This window comes from Lagenorhynchus albirostris, chromosome 1 (genome assembly GCF_949774975.1).
Source record: "Lagenorhynchus albirostris chromosome 1, mLagAlb1.1, whole genome shotgun sequence".
In the NCBI taxonomy this organism is placed as follows: domain Eukaryota; kingdom Metazoa; phylum Chordata; class Mammalia; order Artiodactyla; family Delphinidae; genus Lagenorhynchus; species Lagenorhynchus albirostris.
Window position 1 is genome coordinate 27,054,205 of NC_083095.1, and position 13,569 is coordinate 27,067,773.

At 42.5% G+C, this 13,569-nt stretch overlaps 1 protein-coding gene and 1 long non-coding RNA gene across 7 annotated transcripts in view; one reads left to right on the forward strand and one right to left on the reverse strand.

Moving 5' to 3' along the window:
• TTLL5 (tubulin tyrosine ligase like 5) overlaps window positions 1-13,569 on the reverse strand; it is a 308,457-nt gene that overhangs the window by 265,341 nt on the left and 29,547 nt on the right. For all 6 annotated transcript variants that reach the window (XM_060133277.1, XM_060133541.1, XM_060133455.1 and 3 more), the window contains exons 6-7: window positions 9,888-10,018; window positions 2,531-2,613 (exon numbers count right to left, since the gene is read on the reverse strand). In XM_060133277.1, the coding sequence (XP_059989260.1) occupies window positions 2,531-2,613; window positions 9,888-10,018 (214 nt within the window). The remainder of the gene's footprint in view (window positions 1-2,530; window positions 2,614-9,887; window positions 10,019-13,569) is intronic.
• LOC132511351 (uncharacterized) overlaps window positions 1-13,569 on the forward strand; it is a 36,859-nt gene that overhangs the window by 8,714 nt on the left and 14,576 nt on the right. The gene's annotated exons all lie outside the window — the stretch shown is intronic.

Genomic DNA, 13,569 nt, shown 5'->3' on the forward strand with positions numbered 1-13,569 from the left:
AAGGTCTGGCCATCAGTATTTACTGTAGAGTTTTTAGTCCAGACTGAATTTAAGGATTTTCCCATATGAAAGACCCCTTAGAAAGTTAGTTTCTGCACATATAGGAAATAGCTCAGACCATGTGAAAAGAAAGAGAACTGGGGAATTTGGGATGGTGTACCGACCACGCACATGACATATCCGCCTCCCCCTCTTCCCTTCCAGGGTTCCACCGTAAGGACAGAGTAGACATTTTATTTATTTATTTTTTAATGTGATACGCAGGCCTCTCACTGCCGTGGCCTCTCCCGCTGCAGAGCACAGGCTCCGGACACACAGGCCCAGCGGCCATGGCCCACGGGCCCAGCCGCTCCGCGGCATGTGGGATCCTCCCAGACCGGGGCACGAACCTGCGTCCCCTGCATCAGCAGGCGGACTCCCAACCACTGCGCCACCAGGGAAGCTCCAGAGTAGACATTTTTAAACGTCTGAAATGATAACAAAGCTAGAAAACAGTTAAAGGAGCCAACAAAAGACCAAAGGTTTAAGGAAATCCTGAAAGACAGAAAGAAGATAGGAACAGGTTGAGGAAACAGAGCAGAAGAAGCCCAGCCCCAAATATCAGAGGTGAGAGTGATCTTCCCAAGGAGACTTCTGAGAAGTTCCATGCTGGCAGTGAACTAACACGAAGAGCAAGAGGGAGCCAATGGACAAGAATCAGATAATTAATTAAATAACAAACAGCATTTAAAACAGTGCGGCCAACAGGCCTTCTTCTCCAGCAACCAAAGCTTTGCCCTCAGGATGAAACCTAACAACTGTCTTGGGAGGACATCTTCTGCGGGTGGGCACAGGCATGCCACAGAGCAGTGGAACTTGAGGTCACTGCATCCCTACAGCAGACACAAAGGTGAAGAGAGAGGAAAGGTAGCACCGCCCCACAAGGAAATCACTCAACTCTTCCTTTATATCCACAATCAGGCAGGCCCTGTTTTGGCAAGGGGGAAGGAAGAAGCATGCTTCCTCACCCATATCCACCTAAGGTGCGGCCTGACATTCAACACACTTTGCCCTCACACAAAGCACAGTCAGCCTCCTGTCCAGTGAGATGTTATTAGGGAATCAGTCCTACACAACAGTAGGGGAAACCCAGGCCAGCTGTCAAAATTTGAATCAGTCTAGTCTTGTTCATCAGTGTGACTCAACATCTAAGGTCACTGAAATTGAGAAAACCCCACAGCAGGAAAAAAAACCACGATCCCATGAAAATTGGTGAAACAAAAGAGAACTTTAAAACACTTTCAATTCGTATCCTCAGAAAGACCCGCCAGCAAACTGCATCTACTAAGCAACAACAGGCTGTTATCACAAAAGAAAAAAAAAAGGCAAATGAGAAAATAAGAGTGTTTGTACCTTATGATAGCCAATATAGGAATACAGTAGATGGAATGAACGATAAAATGGACAGAGCTCACACTGGTGATCCAGAAGGTAAAGATGGGAAAAGACAGAGAATTTAAAATGAGAGAAAAGTTGACATGAAGGAAACACCCAGAATGCCTCAAAAAGAAGTTCCAGAAGCAGAAGCATAGACAAAAAATGAATGATTTTTCCTGAACTAAAGAAAAACACTAGCTTCCAGATTGAAAGGGCTGACCAAAGGTCCAGGAGGAAGAATGAACAAAGACCCAGACTGAAATATTGGTTAAATTTCAGAATTCCCATCTGTAAAGTTTCTATTGAGTTAAAATTTTTTACTCAACTTATAGATAAAGCAAAGAAACTGAATCATAGTTACTGAAGAGAATGTAAATATCATAAACCTTTAAAATATAAAAATAATAAAAAGTAATCAAAGCTAGAGATGTAATGTGGAAGGAAGGGTAGGGGGTGATATGAGTGCAGTGAATATCAAACTGAGAATTAGAAACAAAATGTAAAGTTGAGAAAAGAAGAAACATAAATCAACTGTATTAGGTTACTACTGTTGTTAGTCTAGCCAGTGAGAGTGGGGTTGGGATTTTATTTCATTTACTTTGTATATGTATTCAACTGAAAAACAACTTTTAATGAGGATTTTGCAAAGAATCAAGATATTAATGACTTTTGAAAAAAGAAGAGGATGAGGAGGAAGAAGAAGAGGGGGGACGGAGGGGGCCAGGAGCAGCAAGGATGCCATGCCAGACTAAGGTTAATTTGCTTGATGACCTTGAGGGTAGGAACCCACAGTTCTCCTCACAACAGAAACTAAATGTATGTGCTACCAATTAATGCTTACTGCCAAGGAATTAGCAAGGCAGAATGCTGAAAGCAGAAAAAGTACCTCTTTTCTGCTGACACCAAAGGCTGCCCTCCCCCCAAATTCAATCAAGTGACTTATTAGCCATAGAGTAACTGTTGGCATGGGAGGAGGTTACTGCCAGTAAGGTGAATAGTAGACTCATACCCCTCCTCAAATCACACTTCTGAATGCAGACTTAGTAGCTAAGACAAAGGGTGAAGCAGGGAAGAACAAACACAGAGCGAAGTATGCCACCCGCTGCATACTTACATTGTTGATCAGGTAGACACCCCGCCCCCTGGAAGAGGCCACTGGTTTTACTATCCAAGGTCCCCGGTCCTTTGAATATGAATCTGCTCAAAATATTGGGAGACAAAATAGGGGAGAAAGAAACAAAGAGAAAGAAGGGACATGAGTTTATTATCTTAAATTTTAATACTAGTTATCTACTCAGGTACCCAAAGAATTCTCCAAATTTCTAAGTGGAGGACAGCAACTAAAATAACCTGTATTTTTGGACTAGCCTTAAAAATGAAAACAGAGAAAGAGAGAGAAAGGAAAGAGAGGAAGAAACAGCAATATTACATAATATATTTCTTCCACCATTTCCCCTCTTGAATGAGAGGATGAAGACAAAATAAGGCAAATATCGGGATGTTCGTCTATTACTGTCACAAACAACCTTCACGAATCTTTGATATCCTCGCCTCCTTTAACTAAAGGATCTCCAGAGGCTCACACTGCAGACGGTGACAACGCGAGTCAAAGGCCAGATCCCCTAATATGGTTACTTTCCTCAAGCAGTTTCTCTGAGCTTATAAGAAAAAATCGCCTTAAATAAAACAATGTGAGTGGAAAGGTAGGACAATAATTGACGAGTGGTTAAAAGGTGCCCTTTACTTTTGTTCCTTTCCCAGGTTCAGGTTTACGCTTTAAATACCTTTGGGTCATAGGAAAAGAAAACACACAACCAATATGAGGAGTCCCAGAGGCCTGCAGATGGCTCCGGCCTCCACTTAGGGAAGGTCAGTGGACACGAGAGAGAAGCAGAGACAAAGGACTCTCCCTCTGATAGGAGCCAAACTGTCTTTTCAAGGCCTCCCAACAGGAACTTGATTTGTGTCGGTGCCACAAACCATTTCACCAGGAGAGAAAGAAGACCTCCTTGTCTTCTCTCCGCCACCCTCCCCTGCTTTTTCCCTTGATGTGACCTCACAGAATTAGAAAAAATGTCACGTGCCACACAGAATGTAAAACTCCGTGAGCAACTCCACTTCTGGGAATGTATTCTCTGGTCCTACTCACACATACTGGAACATTCTTTGTAGAAGATTATTCAGTGTTGCATTTTAATAGCAAAAGACATCCATCAACTAATTAAATACACTATATTGCATCTATATGAGGGGCTGGCAAAAGCTATTTTTTGGTAAAAAGCCAGATAATAAATAGCTTAGGCTTTGCAGGCCATGCAACTATTCAACTCTGTCATTGTAGCTCAAAAGTTACCATAAACAATACGTAAACAAAGGAGCATGGCTGGGCCCCCAAAAACCTTTATTTATGGACACTGAATTTCCTATGATTTCCACATGCCACAAAATTTTATTCTTCTTTTGATTTTTTTCAAGCATTTAAAAATGTAAAAATCATTTTTAGCTCTTGGGATACATATAAAAAGGCATAGGACCAGATGTGACACAAGGGCTGTAGTTTGCAGACACCTGCTCTACATAATGAAATATTAAGCAGACACACAAAATGAGAATGTTATTAAGGAACAGAGAGGGAATGAGCTCAAAGAGACTGTTGAGTGTTACGAAGTAAAGTGCAGGGCACTGGGTATTGTATGCTCCCATCTGTTCACATACACACTCAAGCCATGTGCCAGTAAGTGCAGAGAATACCTCTAGCAGGATATGTAAAAATACTAATAACACTGATCACCTCTGGGGAGAACTGGATGACTGAGGAAAAGAGGAGAAAAAAGGCTTTTCACTGATTATTGTTTTGTATGTTTTGGGGGGTACCGTGACTATATTACCTACATCATTTACATAATTTTAAATTCCTGCAATAGATGGCATATTAATATAAGACAATTTAAATCTCTATAAACTGAAGTCACTGAATAGATGTATATATATATACACTTTATATATTTTTTCCATTTTGCCATTTTCCCCAAATTCTGAGGATACAATAGTTTGAGAACAAAAGGAACAATTAATAGTAAAATAAAACAAAAAAATTACAAAACTTTTTAAACTTCATTCATTCATTCAATACTTCTAAGTACCCAACCCGTGTTACGCAGTTTGCTAGTATGGGGGCATGCAGAAGTGAAAAGACAGCAGAAAGGCAGGCCCTAAGCAAGTAATTAGACACACCGAGCTCACAAAGAGGAAGTGAGGGAGCTACATACAGCAATGCCGAAGAAAATGACCAGACCTGTCTGAAGACGGTACCCCCTGTGGTGACAAACGGACGCAGAAAATGCTCGTTTTCAGAACAGGGAAAATCTAGCTAAATGCAACTTCTGCCATCTAACGCGTTTAATAAATCTTACTTTGTGGACTAGGCTTATCAGAAGTTTCTGGTGCTTCACTTTTATCATGTTCTTGAAATTCTAAATATCAAAAAAAGTGTCTTCATGCTAGGCCTTTCTCCTTGATTTGCTGTATTTCAGAACAAGGATTGATTTCTTTCACAGGTTCCAAAAATGTGGGTCAGAAGCAAAGCAAGGCAAAGAGCTTGGCAGCCTGTCAGGATGGAGATATACTAGACAGGGCCTGCAACTCTTTCTGGTGCCTTCCAGGTCCTATGGTGGCAGCATGCTCAATCTAATGGAAAGAGCACTGAACCAGGCGTAGGAAGATCTGAGTTCTAATTCTGACTTTTCTAATTCTGGGCAATTTGCTTAAATTATCCAGTCTCATCTTTAAAATGAGAGGTTTAGTCATTTGAATTATGAGATCTCTCATAATCCTACTATTATGATTCTATAAATTTACTGATTACTTTGAAATCCAGTCATCTGAAATTAACTGGCTGACATTAAAGTTTTGCTCATTCCTTAGAATTATTTCTGTCTCTCTTGCAACTAAAGATGACCAGAGGATGCAATTCTGGGCAGTGAGAAGTGAACAGAAATCTGCCAGGGCGTGGGGGGAAAGTTCTGCTTTTCTGATATTGGCGCCACCCTGCCTTCCTTGTTGTTTCCTTTTCCCTGCTTAGAAAGCTGTCCACAGCTGGGGAGTGGCTGCAGTTGGCAAGATTCTTAGTTAGGTTCTTCGGGGTCACAGACCTCCGACCGTACTATATACTGTTACACTAGCAACAGTGGCACCAGGAATCTAGCAAGATCTGGTCTGTATATTGCAAGCCCCACATTTTAATTACTGGGAACAGTTTGGCAGTATCCAGGCTTTCACATCTCTTGAGGCAGTGTTTGGTCTCTGGGCTAGGTCTCTACAGAGATGGATTTCAGGTTTTCTCTTATTAGAACAAAAAGCTATACAAATTCATGAGATCCGCCTTGGCTGGTCTCTCTAGAGTCTTCAGGCAATCCTCATATCTGTTCCTTATCAGTTCCCTTTCAAAGGCTCTTTCACAGGCTAGTCACATGCCTTTCTGCTCCTCTCAAACACCCAAACCCATCCCTAGCCCCTCATTCCTGGTATGTGCCCTCATCACCCTCTCACCAAGAAGGCTGGGAATCTGTAACATAAACCCACTCACCTGCTTTCCTCTCCATCTCAAATGTTACCTGGATGACCACTTAGCCTTCTTCTTTCTCTCCTTTTAGGGGAGAGACACGCCCTGCTTCCTGAAGCTCACCCTTCTACTTGGGCTCTTGACTAAACCCTCTCCTGCCTCCTCTGGGACCTCATTCCCTTGCTCATATCTTCAAGGTCTCTCTCCCCTCTGATTTCTCTGTAGTTCTTCTTCTCTTCCTTTTTCCCTTCCTTGGTAGTAACACCCACCTCCATATCTGCAACTTCCAGAGCCTATAACTGGCCAGAACTCAAAACTGCCTTTACAACTGCCTGCAAAACATCACCACACGGAGGCCTGTAGGCACCTCAAATCCACACCAGGTCCAAAATGTGACACTCCTCTCGCCCTTCAACACTTTTCCTCTACGTCAGCGGTCCCCAACCTTTTTGGCACCAGGGACTGGTTTCGTGGTTCCACGGCCGAGGGGTTGGGGAGTGGGGGGCAGGGGTGGTGGTTCAGGCGGTAATGCGAGCGGTGGGGACGATGGGGAGCGGCAGGTAAAGCTTCACTTGCTCCACCGCTGCTCACCTCCTGCTGTGCGGCCCGGTTCCTAACAGGAACCCCAGGGGTTGGGGACCCCTGCTCTACATTCCTCGTGACACTCCCTGGTTAAAGACTTAATGCTCCTCCCAGCTTCTCAGACTCACACCTTTGACCTCTGCCTCACTACTCACAGCCACTTAGTAAACTGTGTTTATTCTACCATTCTTTCCACCGCCTCCATTCCGTTCCAGCTACCTAGCTCAGTCTATCTACACTTCTTACCTGGATTATGACTTCCAAAGCGACCACTGTGTTTCCTCCCCCTGCTCCCTCCAATTCATTTCATGCAGTTATTTTCCTAAAGGCCAACCAGTTCATGTCACTTGCCTTCTCAAAAATATCCTATTGTCTGCGCTCAAGCAAGCACTGGAAGGTCAGGAACACAAGTGTCATGGAGAAAAGGGAATTTCTGAGTTATAATATGCTAGGTGGACAGCAGAGGAAATGAAGAGAACTTAAAACAGACTTTAGGAGGAAGAGGAATGTCTCTTTGAAAGAGGAAGTGGTAGGAGGAGGCAAGTTTCTCCCCTAATATGTAAACTTAGCAACACAACTGACCTACTAATGCTGGATTTCTCCCCAGTGGATTTAAGTGTAGAGGTCATGGACTCTGGACTACTGGCAAAGAATGACTGGCATCCTGGCAGGACTGAAACCAAGAAGCTTCCTCTTTACCATCACATCTTCCCTGGTCCCTCTTCTACCACACAATAAGTCCCTGCTGTGGTCTTTGGGAGGCAACAGCAATGAGGGATTTGTTTTGAGACTGAAGAACATCATTTGCCTGTAATAACTGCCCTGGGGCTCAATGTGGTGGCTTTGGGTTGCAGCTATATTCATTCTATGTGTGCTACTGACCTTTTGAATTCATTTTTGTTAGAATGTAGAAACTGTAAGAGTTTGAATAATATGCTGAAGAAACGGGGCTTCCCTGGTGGCGCAGTTGTTAAGAATACACCTGCCAATGCAGGGGACAGGGGTTCGGTCCCTGGTCTGGGAAGATCCCACATGCTGCGGAGCAACTAAGCCCATGCGCCACAACTACTGAGCCCATGTGCCACAACTACTGAGCCCACGTGCCTAGGGCCCCTGCTCCGCAACAAAAGAAGCCCGTGCACCGCAACGAAGAGTAGCCCCTGCTTGCTGCAACTAGAGAAAGCCTGCACGCAGCAACAAAGACCCAAAGCAGCCAAAAATAAATAAAATAAAATAAATAAATTTATTTTTAAAAAATATGCTGAAGAAACAATTCTACTGAAACACAGGTCAGGCTTGAACGCATGGAGGAACTCTAACTCTATCCAATCTTCTGAATGAGCATCCAGCCCTCAAACTGCCTCCAAAGGGTGGGGAAGAACCACAGAATAAGAGACAGCAGAGAGGAGAAAGGGAATTTTCAACTTAATATCCCTTTAGTGTTTACTAGGAAATTATTCTGGACTCTGATTTCTCAATAGGAATTCAACAGCAGGGAGTTCATATCAGGAATGCTTTTACGTTGCTAACATGTTAGCTGAAGCATTTTTATGCTATCATGTTGGCTTATTACACAATTTTTTACTTTTATTATATAACAATACATCTCTACATAACTTGAAATAGGAAATATTATTGCACATTTATTAAGTACCCATCAGGCACCACTCCAAGTGCTTTCCATGTGCTAACCTATTTAAACATCCCAACAACACTACAATGTCAGTACTAGTAACAGTCCCATTTTACAGAGGAGGAAGCTAAGGCACAGGAGGTTTCAATAACATGGCTAAAAATCCCATAACAAAAATTCCTAACTGTAAATGTTCAGCTTTGAGTGCACTGTAGCTTTGAAGTTAACTTAATTCATCTAGTGAATACTCTACTCTGACCCATTTCAGAGCCTTCTGTGGGCAAACACTGAACTGCCAACCACTGGTCCCAGCGGGGTAAACAAGTGCTCTCAGAAGAATGGCCTCCCCAAAGTGGGAGCAAGAGACCCTGTGACCATTCCTGATGCAAGTCCCAGAGGATGAACACCGCACTGCGTGACCAGACCAGACCACTAGGTCCAACAGGTTAAAAGAATCAAATGTCAGGAAGTCTAGAGAAAAATTTCTCTTCCTCTCTCCATGCTTCCTCTACCTATAAGACAGGAAAAGTCTTTTTCTTGGACTTATTGAGAAGAAAACTGTCTTGCTGTCCTCTCTGTGTGTCATAACTGATCCTCCTCACAGAAGTGACTTCTCCCATAGGTGGTCCTGGGAAATGGTCATTGTGTGCATACGCCCACTGTCTTGGCCACAAAGCACAGTGGTGAGGAGCCTGGCTTCTGAAGCCAAACTGCAGGGTCTGGATCCTAATCCCACCATTTGCAGCCACATAACTTACAGAAAGTTACTTAACCTCTCTGTACCTTAGTCTCCTCACCTATAAAGCTGGGAACAGTAACAGTACCTACCTCAGAATAGAGGCTCCACTTGGAAGAGGGCCTAACAGAAGGGAAATGTTCATTAAGTGTTAGCTATTATTATTTTTCCTATTTAGACTCTCACAAAAGACCTGCCTCACACCTTCTCTGTATTCGTGCCTCTTCTGTGCTCTAAGCCTACTGAGGCAGGCATTGCCCACCATGGGGGGAGAGTCCAAAATAGCCCATCTCCTCTGCTTGGACCTGGGGAGGTAAGTTCACTTCAAGACAAAAGAAGCAATGAGACTTGGATGCAGGCCATGCATTCCCAGCTAGCTTTACCACCAATACAGCAGACGTTCATGTGCCTATTTCGCTCCCATGAATATTTTTCAATTAGTCTGTACTCCAAGGAGAGAGAGTGTGACTAACTGGTACCTCTAAACCCTAACACCAAAAGATGCGTGATATGTGTACCCCAAAGAACATAAGTCACACAAGTCCAAAAATCGAGGGGACAGGGATATTCCTTAAATGACAAGAGGAAGAGAGATACCGAAAAGGATGCATATGTAGTTCATATGCAGAAGTATATCCATCCTTACATGGGCACTATCTCTTGTCAATGAAAAAGAGACTTTTTGTAATAAACAGGAGCACATTTATACAATACCAATGTGTCCTTACATAAATGTCCTTACTGAGAATAAATACACACATACACGCTCAGAATAAAACAGTTTTAAAGTTATCTCTGCAATTGTTTTACTAAAGAAACAACTTTTTAAGGATCTGAAAAGCCCTGATTGGTTCCTGACTTGAGGCAGCCCTTGGAGTAAATCTGCCCCAAGTTCAGCTGCTGGGGATGGGGGATAGGGGATGGGGGTGAGAATGGAGCATCAGGAGTCAAGCACTTACTACAGAATTCCGCATACTCAGCTGGCAGCAGGAAGGTCTGAGGGAGGATGTGAAAAGCCTTGAATCCGTGCGTATGCTGCATTCGAATGATGTTTTTGTACAGTCGGTCCTTCCGGGTTAGTTCATACGACCTAAATTTCATAAAAGCATTTCCATTTCAGTACGCTATGACTCAGAGGTTATCCTGTGTCATCACATACTAAAGAGTTCACAGTTCATGAGCAGTTACTGAGGATAGTATTATATCCCAAATCTATCACTTTGTCAAGGAAATGATCACCTTAAAACTAGGGCGATAAATGCTGCCTATCAGGGAGTGTAATCTGGCAAACTACAAAAAGGCACTTCAGCTGGCCTCGACTGGATTCAAGAGTCTGTGGTTTGTTGCACTATTTAAAAACCATCTAAGAATCTTTGCTGTAACCATTAAAACTGCATTCTAGCTGTTCCTCAGTTCAAAATTTTCACTTTGATTTCTTAAAATCAAAGGTTGCTTTGCCAAATGTAGGTATCACCAATACTTCTTTCTTACCCACTGTCCTCTTCAGATCTAGAGCAGAGGTCCTCAAATTTTAGTGTACATAAGAATCACCTATAGAGTTTCTTTAAAAACGAATGTTCCAGGGTCACATCTCTCAAAATTCTGCGGTGAAGTCCAGGGCTCTGCATTTTAAGCATGGACCCCAGGTGATTCTGGTACAGATGGTCCGGAGACCACAATGTAACAGTGATTTAGTCTAGATCAGTAATTTCCAAACTTGACTGAGATACAGATTACCTCATTGCTTTTAAAATATATAACTTTCTAGGTCTACATTTGCCTAGAAAGATTAAGCACCTAGAAGGTGCTTTTTAAATACACACCTTCCCTGAAGATGGTGATTCCTTGAATCTGCAGTAAGACCTATGAATGTAAAGTACCCCAAGTGACGCTTATCATTAAGGAATTAGAAACAATGAACCAGGCTGAGGGGACCTTCAGGATGGTGGGGGAGTAAGACGTGGAGATCACCTTCCTCCCCACAAATACATCAAAAATACATCTACATGTGGAACAACTCCTACAGAACACCTAATGAACGCTGGCAGAAGACCTCAGACTTCCCAAAAGCCATGTGGCTGACAGGGTCTTGGTGCTCCAGCCGGGTGTCAGGCCTGAGCCTCTGAGGTAGGAGAGCCGAGTTCAGAACATTGGTCCACCAGAGACCTCCTGGCCCCACATAATATCAATCAACAAGAGCTCTCCCAGAGATCTCCATCTCAACACTAAGACCCAGCTCCACTCAACGACCAGCAAGCGACAGTGCTGGACACGCCACGCCAAACAACTAGCAAGACAGGAACACAACCCCACCCATTAGTGGAGAGGCTGCCTAAAACCATAATAAGTTCACAGACACCCCAAAACACACCACTGGATGCAGTCTTGCCCACCAGAAAGACAAGATCCAGCCTCATCCACCAGAACACAGGCACTAGTCCCCTCCACCAGGAGGCTTACACATCCCACGGATCCAACGTTACCCACTGGGGGCAGACACCAAAAACAATGGGAAGTACAAACCTGCAGCCTGCAAAAAGGAGACCACAAACACAGTAAGTTTAGCAAAACGAGAAGACAGAGAAATACACAGCAGATGAAGGAGCAAGGTAAAAACCCACCAGACCAAATAAATGAAGAGGAAATAGGCAGTCTACCTGAAAAAGAATTCAGAGTAATGATAGTAAAGATGATCCAAAATCTTGGAAACAGAATGGAGAAAATACAAGAAACATTTAACAAGGACCTAGAAGAACTAAAGAGCAAACAAACAGTGACGAACAACACAATAAATAAAATTAAAAATTCTCTGGAAGGGGCTTCCCTGGTGGCGCAGTGGTTAAAAATCCACCTGCCAATGCAGGGGACACGGCATTGAGCCCTGGTCCGGAAGATCCCACATGCCGTGGAGCAACTAAGCCCATGCACCACAACTACTGAGCCTGTGAGCCACAACTGCTGAGCCTGCGTGCCACAACTACTGAAGCCCCCACAACTAGAGCCTGTGCTCCACAACGAGAAGCCACCACAATGAGAAACCCACACACCACAATAAAGAGTAGCCCCTGCTCACCGAAACTAAAGAAAGCCCACATGCAGCAACAAAGACCCAACACAGCCAAAAAAAAAAATGCTCTGGAAGGAATCAATAGAATAACTGAGGCAGAAGAACGAATAAGTGACCTGCAAGATAAAATAGTGGGAATAACTGCCGCGGAGCAGAAAAAAGAAAAAAGAATGAAAAGAACTGAGGACAGTCTCATAGACCTCTGGGAAAATATTAAACACACCAACATTCAAGTTATAGGGGTTCCAGAAGAAGAAGAGAAAAAGAAAGGGACTGAGAAAATATTTGAAGAGATTATAGTTGAAAACATCCGTAGTATGGGAAAGGAAATAGTCAATCAAGTCCAGGAAGCACAGAGAGTCCCATACAGGATAAATCCAAGGAGAAATACATGAAGACACATATTAATCAAACTATCAAAAATCAAACAGAAAAGAAATAATATTAAAAGCAGCAAGGGAAAAGCAACAAATAACATACAAGGGAATCCCCATTATGTTAACAGCTGATCTTTCAGCAGAAGCTCTGCAAGACAGAAAGGTGTGGCAGGACATATATAAAGTGATGAAAGGGAAAAACCTACAACCAAGATTATTCTACCCTGCAAGTATCTCATTCAGATTCAACGGAGAAATTAAAACCTTTATAGACAAGCAAAAGCTAAGAAAATTCGGCACCACCAAACCAGCTTTACAACAAATGCTAAAGGAACTTCTCTAGGCAGGAAACACAAGAGAAGGAAAAGACCTACAAAACAAACTCAAAACAATTAAGAAAATGGTAATAGGAACATACATATCAACAATTTCCTTAAATGTAAATGGATTAAATGCTCCAATCAAAAGACACAAGACACAGGCTCGCTGAACGGATACAAAAACACGACCTGTATATATGCTGTCTACGAGAGACCCACTTCAGACCTAGGGACACATACAGACTGAAAGTGAGGGGATAGAAAAAGATATTCCATGCAAATAGAAATCAAAAGAAAGCTGGAGTAGCAATTCTCATATCAGACAAAATAGACTTTAAAACAAAGACTATTACAAGAGATAAAGGACACTACATAATGATCAAGGAATCAATCCAAGAAGAAGATATAACAATTGTAAATATTTATGCACCCAATATACCTTAATACATAAGGTAAATGCTAACAGCCATAAAAGGGGAAATAGACAGTAACACAATAACAGTAGCGCACTGAAACATCCCACTTTCACCAATGGACAGATCATCCAAAATGAAAAAAAATAAGGAAACACAAGCTTTAAATGATACATTAAACAAGATGGACTTAATTGATATTTACAGGACATCCCATCCCAAAACAATGGAATACACTATCTTCTCAAGTGCTCATGGAACATTCTCCAGGACAGATCATATCTTGGGTCACAAATCAAGCCTTGGTAAATTTAGGAAAATTGAAATCATATCAAGTACCTTATCCAACCACAACGCTATGAGACTAGATATCAATTACAGGAAAAAATCTGTAAAAAATAGAAACACATGGAGGCTAAACAATACCTACTAAATAACCAAAAGATCACTGAACAAATCAAAGA